Source organism: Rhinichthys klamathensis, unplaced genomic scaffold, assembly GCF_029890125.1.
Source record: "Rhinichthys klamathensis goyatoka isolate OS25496 unplaced genomic scaffold, OSU_Roscu_1.1 h1tg000846l_1, whole genome shotgun sequence".
Lineage (NCBI taxonomy): Eukaryota > Metazoa > Chordata > Actinopteri > Cypriniformes > Leuciscidae > Rhinichthys > Rhinichthys klamathensis.
Window position 1 is genome coordinate 150,110 of NW_026607220.1, and position 22,441 is coordinate 172,550.

The 22,441-nt window shown below is 38.0% G+C and overlaps 2 protein-coding genes across 2 annotated transcripts; both read left to right on the forward strand.

The window, feature by feature from the left end:
- Nucleotides 1–274: 274 nt before the first annotated feature.
- Nucleotides 275–9,397, forward strand: slc8b1 (solute carrier family 8 member B1). The gene is made up of 15 exons (XM_056243804.1): nucleotides 275–543; nucleotides 815–967; nucleotides 1,180–1,232; nucleotides 1,974–2,031; nucleotides 2,553–2,658; nucleotides 3,209–3,376; nucleotides 3,538–3,651; nucleotides 4,061–4,120; nucleotides 5,135–5,268; nucleotides 5,813–5,954; nucleotides 6,224–6,345; nucleotides 6,653–6,806; nucleotides 8,531–8,611; nucleotides 8,767–8,828; nucleotides 9,005–9,397. Exons 1-15 carry the CDS (start codon nucleotides 394–396, stop codon nucleotides 9,191–9,193), a joined length of 1,746 nt encoding a protein of 581 aa, XP_056099779.1. The 5' UTR covers nucleotides 275–393; the 3' UTR covers nucleotides 9,194–9,397.
- Nucleotides 9,398–10,830: 1,433 nt separating this feature from the next.
- snx1b (sorting nexin 1b) lies at nucleotides 10,831–21,912 on the forward strand. The gene is made up of 15 exons (XM_056243799.1): nucleotides 10,831–11,144; nucleotides 11,353–11,485; nucleotides 12,392–12,534; nucleotides 12,631–12,697; nucleotides 13,463–13,506; nucleotides 13,604–13,745; nucleotides 14,119–14,197; nucleotides 16,163–16,238; nucleotides 16,334–16,447; nucleotides 16,540–16,633; nucleotides 16,717–16,922; nucleotides 17,017–17,160; nucleotides 17,315–17,395; nucleotides 21,004–21,075; nucleotides 21,154–21,912. Exons 1-15 carry the CDS (start codon nucleotides 11,013–11,015, stop codon nucleotides 21,202–21,204), a joined length of 1,578 nt encoding a protein of 525 aa, XP_056099774.1. The 5' UTR covers nucleotides 10,831–11,012; the 3' UTR covers nucleotides 21,205–21,912.
- Nucleotides 21,913–22,441: the final 529 nt, after the last annotated feature.

Consider the following 22,441-nt stretch of genomic DNA (forward strand, 5'->3'; position numbering starts at 1 on the left):
GACCGCCGTTTCAGGAACCTATTTGTGACAGCGCCACCTACAGAACTGGATGATATAGCGGCGGCTGCGTTTTCTAAGTGGAAAAATAGTGATGTCTCTTTAACCATAGGACAGAGGGAGGGCGAGGCACATAAGAAAGCTCGTCGTCACGCTGTTTGTATAGGAAGTACTGAAAAACATTCTCGACTTTCTCTTGTGACAGTAGTAAAAATGTGTATTCCTGCGTTATTTTAGGTCAAGTGTGTTTTACAGCGTCTACATACATCGAGTAGCTAGCCTATATCACACGGAAGGAAAAAAAACCGAGTCAGAACCACGAAAGCTGCTGTCGATAAAATTCAACTATTAGTGCTGAACATTGAAAAGCAATGTTGAAGGAGTATCTGCGTACAAATGCGTGCTCTGCTCTTAGTGTTGTTTTGCACCGTTGCTCTGCAATGGGATCGTGTCAGCTGCCAGAAATCCGTTTACCTCGTTGCTCTTGGGAATGTCTGGAGTTCAGACAGACCTGCAGGAGTTACACTGAACCGCAATGGAGACGAGGTGAGCTGGACAAACCTTCTCTTCAATATACGATCATAGACAATGTATTACAGCTAAATCAAACCACTACACCCCTTTAATTCAGTATTCGGATGTGCAGTAACTTCATAAATGTGTAATCAATGGTATCACTCTCCATTTACCATAATTAAACTCTGCCTTATGTATGTGGCTCTTTCTAACTATTTATGTCTAACTATTTATTTCTTAACTATTAACATGGCAATTTGCTAAGAATCTTGCACTGCTGCATTTTTTGTCTTTGTTGCAGTGTGATGTTGTGATGAACCTGTCTGCCAGCCAGAGATGTGAGTTTGTGAAGAATACCCCAGACTGTGCTTCAGATGAAGGGTTCATCAAATACCCTTGGGTCACCTTTTGTCTGTTCCCACCTAATCTGCTGCCCCTAGTCATCACACTCTATGTAAGGACATTTAGCTCAGTTACCAAACTTACAGTTTCTTTTGAAACCGTTCACATAACAGAGAATCCAATGTTGTGTAAGTTTATTTGTGGAGCGTGACACGTTTTTGTTTACATATCCAACTAAAACTAATCATTATCCATCAGTCGATTGTAATTTGATGTTATATATATTGGTCAACTTTCCCTCCTTCTCTCTTTTCTTCCTGTCAGGTAATCTGGCTGTTTGTTTTGTTCCTCATTCTCGGGCTGATTGCATCAGACTTGTGAGTTTTGTATTTGAGAAAATACTTTAAGGGTTATTAATCGTCCTGGTGATCACTGCTGCCCCTGTCCTTAAGGGACTTACTTTCTTTTGTGGAAGATATTTTGAAGAATGTTACCATTGACTTCCATTGTGTGGACAAAATAAACACTGAGACATATTTTATGTTCCACATATTACCAACATTCTTCTCAGCTTGGTACATTGATAATCATTGAATTGCAATAATTGAGCCTGACTGAATTAGGCATAAGTTAAGTGCTGGTTGTGTGTGCGCATAATCTTTACTTTTAGAGTGAATATGATTTGAAATGTTTATTACATTGCATTCTATTTGCGTTGTGCATTCAATTTGATACTTATGGCTATCAAATACAAATTAGTAATAGATTAAAACTTATAAATAATAATTGTAACACTCTGGAAACATTTCTATTTATGTGATTTCATGGCAATAACAATCGAGCTGAGTCTTTGGCCATGACCTATGTTTTACTTCCCTATTCATTCATGTGACAGAGACAACGTCTTTCATTTATCTGGAGAATTTTGAGTTGAGTCTTTATTTTGTAAAAGTTCTGCTTTTTGAGGGTCATAAAGTCAGTTAATTCATAATTTGGTTGCAAAATTCATTTACAGTGATTACAATCTATAAAGAACAGAATATTTTATTCAAATGTGTGTAGCTTATAATGTGCATTTTGATTTATATTTTATACATATATACATTTTTTTTCTTCAGTTTCTGCCCAAATCTTTCAGCCATTTCCTCCTCACTAAGACTGACTCATAATGTGGCCGTATCCTTTAAATGTTTGAAACATGGCAGAACAGTAATGCCCAGATCAGCTGATCCTTGTAATTTGTCCTCATTTTGCAGAGGTTGAGGAGGTTAATTACTCCTCCTGTGAACTTCTGCTTTGTCCTTATCAACCACAGCAGTGATAAACTCCTGAGTCCTGGAGTGAAGAGAATATCACAACTTGCTAAGCAACTAGTATATCAAACAATAAGTCTGTTTGTAGGTCATATGCCCACAGTGTTAGCCAAGGCTGTGTTATTCTAGGTAGTGTTTGTTTAGTCTAATACTGTTTATTCTTGAAGTCTGTGCATGATCGAGAAGAGTCTGTTGTACTGTTTGAGTCATTAAAGTGTGTGCATGACTGAGAGGTGTGTGTAGTGGTCAATTGGTGTGTGACGGAGTGGAATCCAAAGTGATCTGTTTGTGTTTTGGTTACTGGAAATGGCCCAAAATGGTGCTGTGAGGTTGTGTTGGCATGTTTTCTTTTTCTTCATCATTTTCCATGACGGAATGGAACAGGGAGTAACGTTCCTGGCACTTGGAAATGGGGCTCCAGATGTGTTCAGTGCCATGGCTGCTTTCTCTCACCCTCAGACTGCTGGTCTTGCTGTTGGAGCATTGTTTGGTGAGAGATCAGCACTTTTAAACATGCACCAAATATCCTTACACACACACACGTTTCACTCTGTTAGTTAGGACACTGCATAGACTTCCATTGATTTTGTATCGTTTTCAATATATTATCACCTAACCCAACCCCTACCCCTAATCACAACCCTCACCGAAACATGTGAAAAACACTAGATTTAAATAAAAGCATGATTTGGCCAATTTATAACCCTTTTTAACTAGTGAGGACTAGTTGTCATAGTATTTCACTATATAAGTGAGGACATTTGGCCCTCACAAATATAGTTCTATTGGCTGCTGCAGAAATTACACACTTCACATTTAAGTCGTGTGAACAGATTCATTAACCATAAAAAACATGAAGTGCTCTGTAGTATTGTTATATATCTATGGTGCTTTTCAGTATATAGTATTCAGTATGTGTTCATTTATTTAATGTTGATTCGTTGACATGTTCATTAACAATGAATATAGATAATTTGTTGTACTACATGAATTGGGATTTTTTTCCCCCTACTTTATTATGACACACTGTTTTTTTATAGGGGCAGGAATCTTTGTTACAACAGTGGTAGCTGGGAGCATTGCTCTGATTAAACCTTTCACTGTTGCATCCCGTCCATTTCTCCGCGATGTCATTTTCTACATGGCGGCTGTATTTTGGACCTTCAATATCCTATACAAAGGCCACATTTCCATGGGAGAAGCCGTGGGTCTGATCACCGTTATTCATTTACCCAAAATTTACACATTCATGTAGTAGAATATATGGTTACCAGTTCAAAGATTAATATTTCAGTTTGTTTGGAAGAAATATATGACTATGAGTCTAACATATTTGTCTCCTGTGCCATTCTTTTTCTCTTATCCGCAGGTTATCTGGGGTTGTATATTGCATATGTTTTGACTGTGATTGTGAGTGCATATGTTTACAATCGTCAGAAGCATCAACTAAATGAATCGGCACAGAGCTCAGGCAGAGAACACGGTGAGGAGACTGCAGTTTTTGTCAGCACTGAGCGCTATTATTCCAAAAACACATCACACACATTTTACCCTCTTAAAGTCTCATTACAATTTCTGAATTGGGAGTGATTATTTTCTGTTTTTAAGTTAAAAATGTAAAAATGTGTTGTAATGTCACATAACTATTAGTTTTTGGTTTTCAAAATATGAACAACAAAGCTGTCTGAAATGTTGAATATTAATTTTATTTTGCACTATTTACGCATTCATATATATACTGCTCACAACAATGGAAACGCAAAGCTCTGTCAGAACTTTATCTAAATTAAGTGTTATTGTAGTTTATGAAATAAAATACATGCTGTTTGACTAATAGCAGTGTTATTCAGATCACTGAGCAGAGATTAATGAGTGCTGTTCTTGACTTGTAGAAGAGATTCTCCCGTCTGATTCATTTAGAGAAACTCAGAGTGGCAGCATACAAGCAGATGGTGGGTCACTTCCTCTCAACTGAAAACTATGTTGGCTAACTTAATAGCTGGAGTTTCCATGGGTTATGTATGTGTGTGGTTGTTTTAAACTCCACAGACTTTCATAAATATGTTTTGCAAGTGTGTGTTCCCATCTGCTTAGTTAAAGGGATAGTTCACTCCAAAATGAAAATTCTAACCCTGCAAAATTCGATAAGATGTGAGAACCAGTTTTTACTTTTTTGTCAAATCAGAAGGACTAATTATTTATTTATGTTTTATTTATTATGATCTGTAATAATCACTTTATTTAACTATTGTGATTACACTTTGTAACAGAGGTTGGCTTTGTGTATGTCTTTCTTCCTTTTTTATAGTACTTTTGTTTCATTTTACACATTGCACAGATTTCTGTTTTATGAAGGGTCTTTTTGTCTGTTTTTTTTTTGTTGTTGTTGTTTTTGATGGTTGAAAACCTCAATAAAAATAATATACACAAAATGAAAATTCTGTCAGTAATTACTCACCCTCATGTTGTTCCAACCCCGTAAGACTTTCGTTCATCTTCGGAAAACAAATTAAGATATTTCTGATTAATTCTGAGAGCTGTCTCACTCGTCCATAGGCTTCTATGGCATTGAAACTTGCCGGCCCAGAAAAGTTATTAAAAACATCGTTATAACTTTTCTGAGCCGGCAAGTTTCAATCCCTTAGAAGCCTATGGAGGAGTGATCCAGCTCTCAGAATTAATTAGAAATATCTTAATTTGTGTTCCGAAGATGAACGAAAGTCTTACGGGGTTGGAACAACATGAGGGTGAGTAATTACTGACAGAATTTTTATTTTGGGGTGAACTAACCCTTTAACAGTGAAAGAGAAGTTTGCATCTTTGAGGAAGTTCTGTATGGTGTGAAAGTGTTGCTCTCTGCTCAGGCATTACATATTATGGCTTGATTGGCTTTGAAATGCCACTCTTCATCAAGTTTCTTTCATAATTTAGAGTGTGTGTGTGTAATTCTTACATGTATGTTTCAGATGGAGAGGAGTATGAGCCTTTGCTGCCTTACAATCAATCTACTGCTCAGATCTTCCTGAATGCTATTAACCCAGTGGACAGCCGGACCTGGAGGAGACGGCACTGGAGTTCCAGAGTCCTCAAAGTGATCAAGGTGAAAATGTGAACGTTTCATGATCACTTCCTGGTTCTAAATGAGTGGATGTTCCTCTAGTAACCTCTTTTTTTAAAATAAACTTGTCTAATTGTCCAATTGGTGGATGGTGGGAACTTTATATACATGCATATGTTATTTTAAAGTCACATTGAAATCATAGAATATTATAAATATTCTATGAATATTTTCATAGAATATTGCAATATTTATTATAAATGATTTATCCATGCACATCATTATTTTTTTAATCCATGTACCTTGTAATCTTTAATAAAAAATAAAAAAACGTCCCCTTCCTCTTGCAACGACATCTCTTCTCTGATGATGACACAAGCCGTTTACAGGCGCAAGACGGGACAATCTGTCGCTCACATGGGATAACAGCAATAGCAAACCACAACCATCCAATTAATTCCCGATGGCCAAAATGCACAAGTCCCGCCCTACATTTTTTTTGTTCAAGAAGCCGTTTCACTTTCCTTTTTTTTTATGCCGACTTTAAGGTGAAGTTCCTTTTTTCCTGTCTGTCGGACTGTGTTAGGTGCCTGTAGAAGTGCTGTTATTGTTGACCGTTCCTGTGGTGGACACAGATAAGGAGGATCACAACTGGAAACGGCCTCTTAACTGTCTGCACATAATCACTGGGCCTCTGGTGTGTGTGCTCACATTCCAGTCTGGAAAGTGTGAGTCGGCTTTTTTTTTTTTTTTTTTTTACCATAAGAACAAATTTGTGTAACAGCAATCTTATATGTGCACAATGTAAGGTACTGTTATGTCACCCCTATCATTGTTGCTTTATTACTCCTGTTGCAGTCATTAGAACGGTCAGAGGAACTGAAATTCCTCTTGTATGCGAAAAGATAAATGCTGTTAATGCAGATGTTGTGTAATCACTTCATGTTCTGTAAAGTGCATGTGATTTAAACAGACATTTCATTCTTTTTCATTCAAGATGGCTTATACCTCATTGAAGGAGAATTTCCTGTCTGGGTGCTTACAGTCTGCATTGGAGTCTTCCTCTCAGCCATCGTCTTCTTCACTACCACAAATAATCATCCTCCTAGATATCACTTTGTATGAATCTTTAGTTCTGTCTACTTTTTATTTTGGTTAAAATATGCTGCCAATATAAAGCTTCATTGTAATGTACACTACTGTTCAAAGGTTTGGGGTCTATTATTATTATTAGATTTTTTTTTTAAACTTACTTAACAAATAGGATTCATTTATTTGATCAAAAATACAGTAAAAATAATTTAAATAAAATTTAAATAATTTAAATTAGCTGTTTTATAATAATGATAATTTAATAATAATAATTCATAAATGTAATTTAAAATGATATTTCCTGTAAAGGCAAAGCTGAATTTTGTGTGTGTAGCTCTATTCATTGCTAGGTTTTGTGGTCAGTGCTCTGTGGATCAGCACTGTGGCGGCTGAGATTGTCAGTGTGCTGCATCTGCTGGGGATTGTTCTCAGACTCAGCAACACTGTACTGGGACTCACCTTGTTAGCCTGGGGCAACAGCATCGGAGGTACATACCCACTCACAACATAAAAAATACACACAGCACATTATCTTCCCATTATTTTTGCTCATAGCCAGTTGTAGGACCCGAAGTGAAAGTAAAAGAGATTTGCAACTACTAGATAGTATTGTTTAAATATTTTGTTGGCACTGTTAAGCAGTGTTGGGCAGTAATGCGTTACTGTAACACAGTTACATTTGACAGTAACTCCTACTGTAACGCATTACTTTTAAAATAAATTAACTCCGTTACCATATGGTGCGTTGTCCGTTACTTTTTTAAATTAATTAATTTTGGCTGAAGTGTAGCCTACAGCCTAACCTGTTTACAGCAGCGACGCATTGTCCCGTATTTACAAGTAAAATGATGTGTCCGTATCAAATCAATAAGGGACGCGATTTGTCCCGTATTTTACATAAGGCCCACACATAGCCTAGTTGGATAAAAACATAGGCTTTACTATACTAATAGCAAATAGCCTATAAATAAATCAATTTCACAATAATGTTACATTATGATTAGAATCAAATGAATTTTGTCCATTTTCTAAGCTTAGAAAATGCACATTTATACGGGCTGAATTTTATAGGCCTAAAATAAATATTGTTTAGTAATTATGTGAATTACACTGCGCAAACTACTACCCACCGAATGAAGAAGGGTTGGCTCTCAGTCTCCACAGAACAAAATATTCATTTTATTTTTAGTGTTCGCATTTATGAGGAAAAAACAATGTTACGGACGCGACGCGCTCTGAAAGCGGCACTAAAAGATGATTTAATACTTTCACAGAGACATCAAACAGAAAGCACAAAACCTTTCTTTAAAATGAATTTCGTTTTGTATTAATTGTATCTTAATTTTAATCAATGTTTCATCAACCAATTGCCTGGATTTAATAAATAAGAAGTAAATATAGCAGACGATAGATAATCACGAAATGGAGGCGCCGGCGCGTGAACTGGAGCTCGTCTCATAAATTAGCCGAAACTCAGCGTATAAGGTAACCTACTTGCCTCACAGACATGTCTACTTTTAAACAGAACAATTCAAAACGAAAGAAAACAGACTACAGACTGCTCTCTGGTTATGTAATCCGTATGAAATGTGCATTTCTCTCTGGCGCGTCTACTGCGAAGATCGCGAGTCAGCATAGTGAGTCACCTCAGAAATCCTTGTGATATATTCAGTTTGTGCTGGTCTGACTCAAATAAAATAGTGTTTAAAAATTGCTTTCTGTTTAAGTCAGTTTTGTGTTTGTATAGACCATAACGCATAAAAGGGCATTAATGGGAACATTAAAGAATGTTTTTTTTTAAAGTAACTAAAAAGTTACTTTTAACAGTAACGCATTACTTTTTGGTGTACGTAATCAACAAAGTAATTGAGTTACTTTTTGAATGAAGTAACTGTAACTAGTTACTATTTCTTAGTAACTACAACACTGCTGTTAAGTACTAATGGTAATTTATGTGTTAGGTTTTTTTTTTTTTTTTTTTTTTTACAGATAACTTTTAATACTTTAAAGCAATGGTTCTCAAACCTGTCGTGGAGGACCACCAACACTGCACGTTTTCTATGTCTCCATAATCAAACACACCAGATTCAACTCATCAGCTCATTAATGTCCTACTGGTGATCCAAACTTTAAAGGATCACCAGTAGGACATTATACACTGTTATGTAATTACATCTGTTAGACCAGATATAATATTTTTGTGTTTTCACAGATTGCTTTGCAGACATTACTATAGCCCGTAAGGGATACCCACGGATGGCCATCTCTGCCTGTTTTGGTGGCATTATCTTTAGTATCCTTTTAGCATATACAGTCTTTTAAAAGTTTTCTTTTTGTGTATGTGCTTTAACTATATCAATAGTTGACAGTATTATAAATATACTGATATATTTGGCCCTAAAACATCACCACAGAGTGTGTTTTGTATGCCTTTAACATTGCATAAAGATATGCTGTTTGGTGTAGGTCTGGGCTGCCTGCTGCAAATGTTTCAGAATAATAACGTAACGGTATGTCTCACACTCTTTACACAATGCTTCAGCTTTCTGCTTGTAACTGGATGCTATCTACTGTACAAGTTTCTGGCGTTGACTTGAGAATATGTTGCAAGCTTTTAATCAGCTGAATATTAGTTTAAATGAGTAATGGAGTCTGATTTGTGTGCTGTGTTCTGTTCTATGGTCAGCTGGAACCAGAGGGGGTGCTGTGCTGGGTTCTCTCAGGAGCGCTGGGTCTGTCTCTGGTCCTCTCCTTCATACTGGTTCCTCTTCAGTGTTTCCATCTGAACAGAGTCTATGGCATTTTTCTACTGATCTTCTACATTGTCTTTCTCATCGTCGCCCTCCTCACCGAATTTAGAATTATCCAATTCTAACATCAGCAGAAACACTAACCAGATGGATGCAAATATCTTAAGACTCTCATAGAAATATATTTAAGAATATAAATATTTTTGTAAATGCACATGTGTTTGAAGATCATGAGCCACTAATTACTGTACAGTTAAATTGTTTTCAATCAACTATAATCTTGAATCATGAGATTAAAATGTATTTTATTAAACAGAACATTTGCAAATATGATGTGGGGTCGTCTGTTTTTCTTAAGCAAACCCTTACGAAAATTAAAGGGTTAGTTCACCCCAAAATGAAAATTCTGTCAGTAATTACTCACCCTCATGTTGTTCCAACCCCTTAAGACTTTCTTTCATCTTCGGAACACAAATTAAGATATTTTTGATGAAATCTGAGAGCTGTCTCACTCCTTCATAGGCTTCTATGGGATTGAAACTTGCCGGCCCAGAAAAGTTATTAAAAACATCGTTAAAATAGTCCAAGTGACTGCAGTGGCTCAACCTTAAGTTTACCAAGCGACAAGAATACTTTTTGTACGCAAAAAATAAATAAAAAAAATATCGACTTTATTCAGAGAAGGAAATGAATAGTTGAATAAAGTAAATCAAAAAGACATGAACTTTCTTTTATTCCACGTGCTCTTAAACTGTTTTATAAATAACTTGCAGGTTCTGCTTATATGAAGCCTGATGTATTTCAGGTTTTTGTATGCATCTGTTTTACTCCTGTTTGTTTCTTCTATTTTTTTTTTTTTTTTTTTAATTAGATACGGTTAAAATTTTAAAATTTTAATACGGTTGTCTTGAGTATGTGTTCTGTTTGATACATTTCAGGGTTTTGTCCTTCAATATCCTGCCTTGTCAAACTCTTAAATAAACTAAACTAAACTAAAGTCGTTATTTTTTATTTATTTTTTTTGCGCACAAAAAGTAGTCTAGTCGCTTGATAAACTTAAGATTGAGCCACTGTAGTCACTTGGACTATTTTAAGATGTCTTTAATAACTTCAAGTTTCAATCCCTTAGAAGCCTATGGAGGAGTGATCCAGCTCTCAGATATCATCAAAAATATCTTAATTTGTGTTTCGAAGATGAACGAGGTTGGAACAACATGGGGCTGGTATTACTGACAGAATTTTCATTTTTGGGTGAACTATCCCTTTGACCATGGTTCTACCACAAAAAAACATGGTAAATATAGTTAAACCATGGTAACCACAAATTCACCATTGCTATAACCACGATAGTTGTTTGTTTGAAGTAAAACTGGTTATACAAATGGCAATCAATCCGCCAAAAAACATGGTTACTATTTTGCTATAAAAAAGAAATTAAAAAAACCTGGTTAATTTTCGTAAGGGAAGTCCAATTCGTGCACTGATCGTTTTTTGCTTCTAATGATTAATTGAGTTGATTGATCTGGTTTATAAAATTGGTCCGAGCGGTCAGGACCCGATGAGCGAACGAGAAATGTGTACTTAATTATGTAGTTGTAACTTGTACTCAAAATATATTGCTTGAATGTCATGTCAGTCAACGTGACGTCTCCTGAATGAGTGTCATTTGTCTGTATGCGTGGATTTGTTGTGGGTGAGTGTGTTGTTGAAGTAGCTGTAGTATTCGCTCCAGACCATGAGGTGGCAGTGTCGCTCCAGCGCTCTTTCTGAGCCTGAGCGCAGAGCCGTCCGTAGCTGTTTTTAAGTAGGCTGAGGTTACCTAGCAGTGAAATTCAATCCCTGTTTACCTGTAACATAAAGACAGGTAGAAATTAGGCCAAACTCAAGACTTGACCCGTTAGGGTTATTATTTGATACATATATTTTCTTTGGTTGGCACGAGCGATGTCAGGCAGTTGCGGGCGGAATCCTCCTCCTTTCCCTGAAAATGAAGATCAGGAGGCTGAATTAGACACTCGAGTGCTGGACAGCGACGAGTATGATGATGAAGGCGAGGACATATTCACCGGCGCGAGAGTGAGACACCTGTTTCTGAATGAATAACCTTTTTTCATTATCTGGTGAATTGATATGTGGGAATATTTAAGTGTCATTTGACAGAAGCTAGCTTATATAGCTGATTCAATGTCTGCAGCGGTTAATAATGCAGCTCAACAGACGCACGAACTGTAATTATGTCACGGTTATCAGCTGTTATTGTGACAATTTGTTCATCTCTTTGCAGAGTAAACCGATCACACCGACATCAGCTCCTGATGAGGGCGATATCTTCAGTGAGGAGGGCTCTTACATCAGGACCGATGTCCATCACGCAACTAATGGCCTTCACTCTGATGAAGAGCTGGATCTGTTCACTGGTATTTCTCACCACTCCATTGCTGCACCATTACTCAAAATGAGCAATACATACTTAATGACAATTAATTTCACATGCAGGCCAGATGGCAACTGAACTGCTTTCTGGAGAACATATAATAAATTCTATCTTTGTCTTTAAAATAGCATGACAGTGAAACGCTGATTTATGTAAAGATACTTAATCTGAGGAGTAAAAAGTACTGATTATTTTTAATTAAGTGAAAGTACAGTTACAATAAAAAAAAAATTAAAAAAACTCAATTAAAAGTATTACCGGTAAGTACCTAGCCTAAAATAGTTAGGAGAAAGTACAAAAGTACTATCCACAATTAATTGTATGCAAGATTTAAAACCAAACCTAAAACTTTCATAGCCCTGTCAAAAAAAAAACTGTCAAAAATCACTATTTTCTTATTGTTCTAACTACGTAAGAAACTAGGATCGAGCAGATGTTAAACTGAAACCAATATCCTGAAATCTGTTATCTGAGTATTTACAGCTAAAATTATCAGAAGATTTTACAGACTTTTGAATATAGTGATTTTTAGTGATTATTATAAAAACAATTTAAGAGCTGAAAGTATGTCTGAAAGGGATAGATTATGTGTGCATGATTGACTGGCTTGTTAGTCACATTAGGATAAATATTTACTGAGGAAAGCTTTAAGTTACAATGACATACATGTAATTTGTAATTTTAAGTTTACATGAAATTGTAATAGAGTAAAAAGTATTTTTTTTTTCTTGTAAATATAACTGAATAAAAGTACAAGTACTTGGATTTAACAGAACGCAAGTAAATTACAGATTCCTCAAAATACAACTATACTAAAATATAGTGAAGTACTATTACTCAAATACATTACACCACTGTGCTTTATCTGTTCTGTCTGTTCAAACTCCAGAGGCCACTGTCGAACTGACACTCACCAACACCACAAGTCAAGGCAGGAGAGAGATTATTGGCCCGACTGCATCGGCTTGCAACACCACACATGTCCCTAATTCCATGCTGAAACCCAGCATTGTCACCAAGACCATGGAGGAGGTACTGAAACAAGACCCTTCATGTGCCTTCATTTGCATTAATGTATTATTTATATAGATTCTCATTTCTAACTGAGTGCTGATGGACTTTTTACAGTTGGAGGAGGAAGAGAGTGGAGACCAGTTTGAGCTGAACATCGCAGTCACAAACCCTGAGAAAATTGGTATCTTATCCACCTTATTTTTCAATGCAGAAGTAACCGATTTTCAGTGAATGTGCAAGACTTCTGATTCATCATCCACTTTAGGTAAACAACTAGAAGAATAACTTATGATAAATTTAAATAGTATGATAACAAATAGCAGTTTGCAACATCAAGCAGCATAATGGACTATTTTTGTACAGCTAAAAGAAAACAGCTATAAAAGAATAATAATTATAAAACAGCAGACACCAGAAGCCTTATACATTCAAGTTACAAATGTTAGTGCCTACTCTTACGTAAAAAAATTGATCTCTAGTTCTAGCTGATGTCTTCAGTGGTTCTCAACCAGTTGCCCAATAGGGGGCCTCAGCAAACTTCCAAAGGAGTGTTTAAAAAAAAAAAAGTATTTTTATTTATTACATTTTAGAATTATTTAAAATAGATTGTATTAAACTATTCTAACTTAATTAAAATGCTAAATATGTTGTTGCTGTAATTATTATAGAACATACAGTTCTTCTGAAACATTTCAGACACTTCTGAAATAAAAACATTAATTATAAATAATAATTTACCTATTGACACTCATAGAAAACAAGCAGGATTGTCATTATTACTGCAGTAGTACCAGAGGAAATATCTTAGCCTAGATGGGTGGGCCTTAAAATATTTCCTTGGACAATGTGGAGTGAAAAGGTTGCGAACCACTGGTCTAGCCTCTTGTTCTGAATGTTCAGTTGAGAGCTATAGTGACTGTGTTTTTTTTACATCATTGTGTTGCAGGAGATGGCATGAATGCCTACATGTCTTACAAAGTTTCAACTCAGGTACATTAAAGCTCTTCCTTATTCCTATTTCTTGGATTGCTCAAGCTTTATATATCAGAATTTTTTCTTTTCTCTATGCTACTCTGTCTCTCTCCAGACTACACTGCCTATGTTCCTTAATAAGACGTTCACAGTGCGTCGACGTTTCAGTGATTTCCTGGGACTTTATGAGAAGATGTCAGCCAAACATTCCTTGCTGGGCTGCATCATCCCACCTCCACCTCAGAAGAGCGTAGTGGGTAAAGAAGCTCTCATGGTCACTCTGGCTCTGTCTAGTGCAAGGGTAGGCAACGTCGGTCCTGGAGAGCCACTCTCCTGAGGAGTTTAGCTCCAACCCTAATCAAACACACCTGAACAAGCTAATCAATGTCTTCAGGATTACTAAGGCTACAGGCGGCGGGTGAGTTTTTTTCAGGGTTGGAGCTAAACTCTGTAGAACAGTGGCTCTCCAGGACTGACGTTGCCTACCCCTGGTCTAGTGGAGTTGTTCTAGTGAAACCGACTAGACACTCTGCAAAGGCCCGGATTCCTGAGAATGTTCACTCTGAGCTGTCTGTTCGCAGCAGTCTGGTGTGATTTGCTGACTGAGCGTGTGGTTTGTTGTTGTCACAGGGATGACTAAAGTGAAGGTAGGGAAGGAGGATTCGTCCTCAGCAGAGTTCGTGGAAAAGAGACGAGCAGCACTGGAGAGGTGAACACATGCCTAATAACACATACACAAAAAAAGAGGTCAACCAATTCATAGTTTTCAGTCACATGACTGCAGCTGGGACCTGGAGGGTAAAACATCCATAGAACTGCTGCACGGGCCTGTCAGTTTTCCATCTGTTTCAAGCCACAAATATTTAGATCACCTGTCAAAAGAAGAATGAGATGGTATGTGAACAAACTGCAGTATTTCAACCAACAAAAACAGCGGGACATTCGAAAATGTGATGTGAAAAACACTTAACAGTGATTTTAAAAGATCAAATTCAGTATACACCTTAAAGTCCCTGTAAAGTCAAAATTAAGTATGTGTTCTGAGTTTGTCACACCACAGAAAATATGTTATTAGTCACCCAGCCAAATTTGAATGATAAAAAAAGCCAGCAAGTACATAAAATAAGCTATCAAAATCTTGAAAAAATGAGCAGTAGTCTCTGCTCTCAAACGCTGGGGGCGTGTCCGCTGGCTGTGCTGAAGCCACGCCCACTCACGGGAAAGCTGCCGTCGCCACACTCAACTCTACAGCCGAAATGGATGCTCGCACGGTGGGCACGCACTGCCGATGGCGATGATGGCACCAGTTGTAGGCGCGACTGGAGGATGAAGGCCGAGGCGGGAGATAGTCGGTTCGGCCCCATTCACCAGTAACAGCGGATTATCAGTGAGTCCCAGTTGTCTCTGATGAAAGTTTATAAAACTATCCCGTGTAAAATGATCACTTACAGAGGTGGGTTTTGGCGGTGATCCTCAGCTCTCCATCAAGGTGGCTCTTCACAAAATTAATCCACTTCTTCTTGATGTAATCGTTTTTCGGAAATGTAAATAAGGACACCGATCTGTTTTGTACTGATCCGGTGATCGCATCCAGGTAGTAACGTTACGCATTTCCGTGACAAAGGCATAGCTAGCTAGCAATCTGTAGGCCGTTACTAATAATAGTACTGACAGTAACTCGCGAATGAGCGACAAACTGATGTGAATGTGCTCTATAATATTGTTAGGAGCGGCCAGCCTCAGCGGCTTTAGTGCGTCATCAAGTAGGGGCGTGTCCAGGAGCTCAAGGGCTCCAGTGCGTCATCGAGCCCCGTTTTAGCCCCGCCCAGAAAATCCGGAAAATAGCAATGGTGAAAAACTGTTTAACGGTCTAACTCCACAATTCAGTACTTCACAGTTCACAGTCTTTGTAATATGTTTAATCAATACATTTCTAACATTTATAATGTGTTTAGAATTTTTTTTTGAAATTGCCTTTACAGGGACTTTAATGATGATGCATACTATACACAGACAATCAGATGCCATTTCAATGTCATATTAAGCACTTTCGTTATAATGGTTTCTATTGTAAACTTAACGCACAATGCAGCGGAGGAAGGCCTTGTTTTGCCCTCCTGGTGGGTGTTCCTAGAAGGGTGTGAAATCACGTGAAAACAATAAACTGCATTTTTCTGATTTAGATGTATTGAATATGTTTAGAAAACCTCTTAGTCTTTCCGGGGCATTCTAGAGTCTGAATGTAGGAAATCCAAAGTGCTTTTTTTGTGCAACCAAAAATAAAAATATTTGTCCTATAATAACCAGAAAAAGAGAAAGACTTTTACACTACAAAGTCAAAGTTTGAATATGCAAATATGAGCTGCCATTTATCATCAGTGATCCTTTGTCAAAAGTATCTGGTAGCCAAGTACACATCAAATTGAGGATAAAGATAAAGATATTTAGACACAATAAACCTTGGAGTAAAGAGTTTCATTTTTATTTTCCAGTTGTACTCTACTGCACCGTACACACACACACACACACACACAAAATATAGCATTCATTGTGTTCCATCAGCAAAACACTACATTTATTGACCTCTATCATAAAATGTTTCACATGTTACACACTTTTTTAAAATTATTTTTACTGGTTATATTTACTTACTGTGTGTTTATATTTTCTGTAGATATCTACAGAGAGTAGTGGCCCATCCATCTCTGCTGCAGGACCCGGATGTTCGAGAATTTTTAGAGAGAGACGAGGTCACCACCTTTATCATGTTTTTAGACACATTGTACAGCATTTTTTTGGTGGCATATTTAAGATCTAAACTTGTGTGTGTGTGTTTTTGTTTTAGTTGCCCAGGGCAGTAAATACTCAGACTTTGAGTGGACCTGGCCTGCTAAAGATGATAAACAGAGCGTCGGATGCTGTGAATAAGATGACCATAAAAATGAATGAATCAGATAATGTAAGATGAGCTCAGTTTCTGCAGTTCTAAAGCATATATTTTCCCAGGACGTTGCATTTGGCTAGTGATTGACACGTCTGCGTGTGTGTCAGTGGTTCGAGAGCAAGCTGCAGGAGGTGGAGAACGAGGAGCAGCTGCTGAGGAGGCTGCATGCTGCTGTTGACTCATTAGTAAACCACAGGAAAGGTGAGAGTAAAAACTACACTGTGAAGCCAATCTTCCAGATTCATGCTGTTACACAGCATCTTAGTGTCTTTCTCCTCTCGTAGAGTTGTGTAGTAACACAGCGGTGTTTAGTAAGAGTGTGGCCATGCTGGGCAGTGTGGAGGAGAACTCTGCATTGTCTCGTGCGCTGTCACAGCTGGCGGAAGTGGAGGATAAGATGGAGCAGCTGCATCAGCAACAGGCCTTCAGCGATTTCTTCATCCTCGCCGAGCTCCTGGCCGACTACATCAGACTCCTGGGGGCCGTGAGGGTTAGAGAGCACAACCACATAACCCAAAACCAGCAGTCAGAACCAACCACATAAGAAGTATGATGTTGTTTACTGTGTTCTTTGCTGCCCTCAGTGCTGTTTTGAGCAGAGGATGAAAGTATGGCAGCGTCTGCAGGAAGCTCAGAGCACACTTCAGAAGAAACGAGAGGCTGAGGCCAAACTGCTCTGGGCAAACAAACCCGAGAAACTGCAGCAGGCTAAAGATGACATAAATGAGGTTAAACCTTATCAGTAAATGATTCATGTACAACACTCTACATGTACTGTTTATAAGACATGTAACTTCCGTGTAGGAGAGTTCTGTTTATTTACAAGATGATTGGTCGCTAATTTGCTGTTCATGTTAAGCGGTTTTCTTTGTTTCTGTGCAGTGGGAGTCTAAAGTCAGTCAGTATGAGAGAGATTTAGAAAGAGTCACCTGTACTGTGCGCAAAGAAGTGCTCAGATTTGAGGTAAGATGTGTTGCAAAACAAACATAATAGCATATAATTGAATATTTCCAAGAAAAATAGAAAGAGGACACCAGAGAAACAGCAGAGTAAAATACTTGGAGTCTTGCTAAAAGGGATAGTCCACCCAAAAATGAAAATTCAGTCATCCTTTACGTATATACACTGTCATGTCTTTTCAAACCTGTATTACTTTCTTTCTGCTGTTGAATGAATATATACATACAGACAGTGGGGAGAACAAGTATTTGATACACTGCCAATTTTGCAGGTTTTCCCACTTACAAAGCATGTAGAAGTCTGTAATTTTTTATCATAGGTACTCTTTAACTGCGAGTGACTGAATCTAAAACAAAAATCCAGAAAATCGCATTGTATGATTTTTAAGTAATTCATTTGCTGTTTATTGCATGACATAAGTATTTGATACTTCAGAAAAGCAGACCTTAATATTTGGTACAGAAACCTTTGTTTGCAATTAGAGAGATCATGCGTTTCCTGTAGATTTTGACCAGGTTTGCACACACTGCAGAAGGGATTTTGGCCCACTCCTCCATTACAGACCTTCTCCAGATCCTTCAGGTTTCGGGGCTGGTGCTGGGCAATACGGACTTTCAGCTCCCTCCAAAGATTTTCTATTGGGTTCAGGTCTGGAGACTGGCTAGGCCACTCCAGGACATTGAGATGCTTCTTACGGAGCCACTCCTTAGTTGCCCTGGCTGTGTGTTTCGAGTCGTTGTCATGCTGGAAGACCCAGCCACGACCCATCTTCAATGCTCTTACTGAGGGAAGGAGGTTGTTGGCCAAGATCTCGCGATACATGGCCCCATCCATCCTCCCCTCAATACGGTGCAGTCGTCCTGTCCCCTTTGCAGAAAAGCATCCCCAAAGAATGATGTTTCCACCTCCATGCTTCACGGTTGGGATGGTGTTCTTGGGGTTGTACTCATCCTTCTTCCTCCAAACACGGCGAGTGGAGTTTAGACCAAAAAGCTCTATTTTTGTCTCATCAGACCACATGACCTTCTCCCATTCCTCCTCTGGATCATCCAGATGGTCATTGGCAAACTTCAGATGGGCCTGGACATGCGCTGGCTTGAGCAGGGGGACCTTGCGTGCGCTGCAGGATTTTAATCCTTGACGGCGTAGTGTGTTACTAATGGTTTTCTTTGAGACTGTGGTCCCAGCTCTCTTCAGGTCATTGACCAGGTCCTGCCGTGTAGTTCTGGGCTGATCCCTCACCTTCCTCATGATCACTGATGCCCCACGAGGTGAGATCTTGCATGGAGTCCCAGACCGAGGGAGATTGACCGTCATCTTGAACTTCTTCCATTTTCTTCACCAAGCTGCTTGCCTATTGTCCTGTAGCCCATCCCAGCCTTGTGCAGGTCTACAATTTTATCTGATGTCCTTACACAGCTCTCTGGTCTTGGACATTGTGGAGAGGTTGGAGTCTGTTTGATTGAGTGTGTGGACAGGTGTCTTTTATACAGGTAACGGGTTCAAACAGGTGCAGTTAATACAGGTAATGAGTGGAGAACAGGAGGGCTTCTTAAAGAGAAACTAACAGGTCTGTGAGAGCCGGAATTCTTACTGGTTGGTAGGTGATCAAATACTTGTCATGCAATAAAATGCGAATGATTTACTTAAAAATCATACAATGTGATTTTCTGGATTTTTGTTTTAGATTCCGTCACTCACAGTTGAAGAGTACCTATGATAAAAATTACAGACTTCTACATGCTTTGTAAGTGGGAAAACCGGCAAAATCGGCAGTGTATCAAATACGTGTTCTCCCCACAGTATATATATATTTCTTTTAATTATTTTTTCCATACAATGCAAGTTAATGGTCAACAAAACTGTTTGGTTATCAGTATTCTTCAAAATATCCTGTATTTGTGTTCTGCAGAAGAAAGAAAGTCATACAGGTTTGAAGGTAAGTAAATTATGACAAAATAAATTATTTTGGGTGAACTATTCTTTTAAATTGCATATTTGGCCCAGTGATCCTTCATCATAAATGTGCTAGTGTCCAAAATATGAATTGGGGGTAAAATGATGGCTATATTTGTCAATGATGACAGATTTAGAAAGAGTAAAAACCACAGTGAATCAGATATTGTGTTTTTTGCAGTTGTAATGTAGAATTCTGCTCCCCATGTAAAAAAACAAACAAAGAAAAAAAAAAGTGAAATTCAATAGTTCCAAAGGCTGTGATCACTGGTGTAAAGTAGAGCTGCATGATTGAGAATGTTTCAAATAGAGATCACGATTCTCACACAGTTTTGAATTGGCAACCAAACAAAATAACACGTCATTTACTAGAGGTTCTGACAAAATGTCTATTTAAAAATACTTAATGAATCTGAATTATTTTATATATTTTTTTCATTCCAGTTGAAAGAATGATTCAACCACTCACACTTAAAGACTTCACCTGTTTTATTACAGGATGGATGAATCAGAGTAATTAAATGACATAATTGTTTTTTAACAGTCACTTGTCGCTACCTACTGATGCAATGAGACAATCAAGTTACTTTCAAAAGGCGATTTAGTCTATTTTGATAACTACCCCGTTTACACGAGAACGATTCCGGGTGAAAACGTACAAATATTTGTTCGGATGTGCCTTTCGTTTACACGGCAACGGCGTTTTGGGGGCTTAAAAACGCAAAAAAGTGAAACCACCCCCCAGAGTGGAAATCTTAAAAACGCTCCACCGTCGCGTTCCCGTCTAAACGGTAAAAACGCAAATCTGCTCACGGTGGCTCTCGTCGCGTACGCGTTTACGTCACATGCATGCGCCAGTACAGGAAAATAACAACCAACATGTCAGATTATTTTCATACGTCGGACCTTCAATAGGCTTTATGCCCAGCTGCACTACTTCCTGAACTTCAGCCAGCTCCTTGTTTCCTGTCTGACATTATTGCACAAACTGATTAACCCAGGTGTGTCTGGTATTTGTTACTGGTCAGGCACACCTGGATTAATCAGTTTGTCCAATAATGTCAGACAGGAAACAAGGAGCTGGCTGAAGTTCAGGAAGTAGTGCAGCTGTGCATAAAGCCTATTTGACCTAGCAGCTCTCAAAAACATACAAGAGTCTTTTCAACAGTTGTACAAAATATTCTAAGAGATGGTGTTGTTGTGTGGCAGTGCTTCACATTGCCACCTAGCCGCCTGGAGTGCATACTACATCGAATTTCACACACTTTTGCGTCACCATATGCACGCGGATTTCCCAACCATAACGCTCGTCTAAACGCAGAATAAAAAGTGATAACGCAACGCCACTTTTGCGTTTTTTCTTCAGATCGTTTCCGTGTAAACATAGCCTTAGACACCAGTGTTTATATCCCAAAAAAATTGAATCCCAGTTGTAACAGAAATAATGGAACTGTGTGGTTGAAAAGTCTGTTTGTGAAGCTGTTTCATACCTATACATGGCAACTGCTCTCTCTGGCTCAGCGGCAGCGCCAACACAGATTTGCTCCGCTGTGATCGTACTTGTCAAAAGTTTTACATAGCCGAATAATGATTATTTGTGCAATTCTAGTATACAGCACAAAATAGAAAATGAAATATTTTCTTTTCTGTCACAGAAAGAGAAAGCCAGAGATTTCAAACAGCACATAGTGAAATACCTGGAGTCCCTTCTTCACACACAGCATCGGGTAAGTGTGCGTGTGTGTGTGTTTTACATACAGCATCATTGAATAGTCTTTCATGAATTGTTATTTATCTTAAACCAGCTGGTGAAGTGTTGGGAGGCCTTCCTGCCTGAGGCCAAAGCCATCGCCTGATCTGAGCCTTACCTCACACGCTCCTGAACTTTGACCTTGAAAACAGACAATCAACATTTCCCTTCCGATTTCCTTTGCTCTCTGTGTGTCAAATAACATGTACATCTTAATGGCTGTCCATCAAAAGGTTAATTCCTAGATTGTGATGGTAAACTCATGCAGTGACCCGTGCCACTGTTGACAATTGAATGTTGAGTGTAAAGGTTAAAAGTCAGAGCGGCATTTAAAAAAGAGCAAGCTATGTGGGGTGCAGCAAAAATATTTTTTTATGTGTGCATGTGTGTTTAGTGTTATCCTTAATGTTTTTAATGGTGCTTAGCATGTGAAGTGTTCTAGTAGAGACATTAAACCGCCTTTAAGATTGCTGAGTCTCATTTTCTGTGTTTCATGGAAGTGCACAGAGGTGAGACTGAACATTTGGAGTTTGTAATCCATTCCAGATAATACAGAAAAACACTTGAGATGTTCCCAGGGTCACTCAACCCAGCCTGATGTTGCACCAAGAAGTTAGAGTATGATATAGACAAAAGAATGAACCCCACTACAAGAAGGGAAAATGGTTGGTGTCTTTTGAATAAAGTCCCATAATTTGTGTTGTGAGTTTTGACTGACTTTTTTATGTTCTCAAACAATGCACTGATCTGGACAGGTCCAGATAAAGGTCTACTTATAGGTGGACAAACATTTCTATTAAAAATTCTATATGAACTTGTCAAAACGTACATTCATTGCAAAATGGTTTAATTCATTTTGGGGAGAATGTGTAAAAACATTTGCACTGTGGATGCTTTTAGTCTTGAACATTTACACACTGCTGGTGCATTCATGATATCGCACTACCTGCAGAAACCAGGGGCCTCGTTTATAAAACACACTTGATCAGATTTGATCCTAAATTCCATAATTTCATCCTATGTCCTAAGTGTGAAACAAATCAGGATTTGTAAAAAGAGAAAATGTTCTTATGCATACACCAACTGAAGATAAATGTTTATAGAACTTTTTGCACTCATATACAATTATATTAATTCAGCATTAAGAACATAAATAGGTGATCACAATATGCATATATATTATTGTATGCACAGATAAGCAACATTTAAACTAGTTTGTGATAATTACGTCACTGAAATTAATTATATATTAATATATAACTATGAAGGAATATTTGCGGACGTTTTGTAGGCGGGGTTGATGTGCTTGTTCACATGAACATTTTGTGCATACAGACATTTTA

Excerpts from the sequence above, each read along its gene's own strand:
- slc8b1 (XM_056243804.1), top strand. The coding sequence starts at position 394 with ATGCGTGCTCTGCTCTTAGTGTTGTTTTGCACCGTTGCTCTGCAATGG. Across the intron at positions 1,233-1,973 it reads GGGCTGATTGCATCAGACTT|TTTCTGCCCAAATCTTTCAG; the intron begins GTGAGTTTTGTA and ends TTTTTTCTTCAG. Across the intron at positions 6,346-6,652 it reads ATCCTCCTAGATATCACTTT|CTCTATTCATTGCTAGGTTT; the intron begins GTATGAATCTTT and ends TTGTGTGTGTAG.
- snx1b (XM_056243799.1), top strand. The coding sequence starts at position 11,013 with ATGTCAGGCAGTTGCGGGCGGAATCCTCCTCCTTTCCCTGAAAATGAA. Across the intron at positions 11,145-11,352 it reads ACATATTCACCGGCGCGAGA|AGTAAACCGATCACACCGAC; the intron begins GTGAGACACCTG and ends ATCTCTTTGCAG. Across the intron at positions 21,076-21,153 it reads TTCTTCACACACAGCATCGG|CTGGTGAAGTGTTGGGAGGC; the intron begins GTAAGTGTGCGT and ends ATCTTAAACCAG.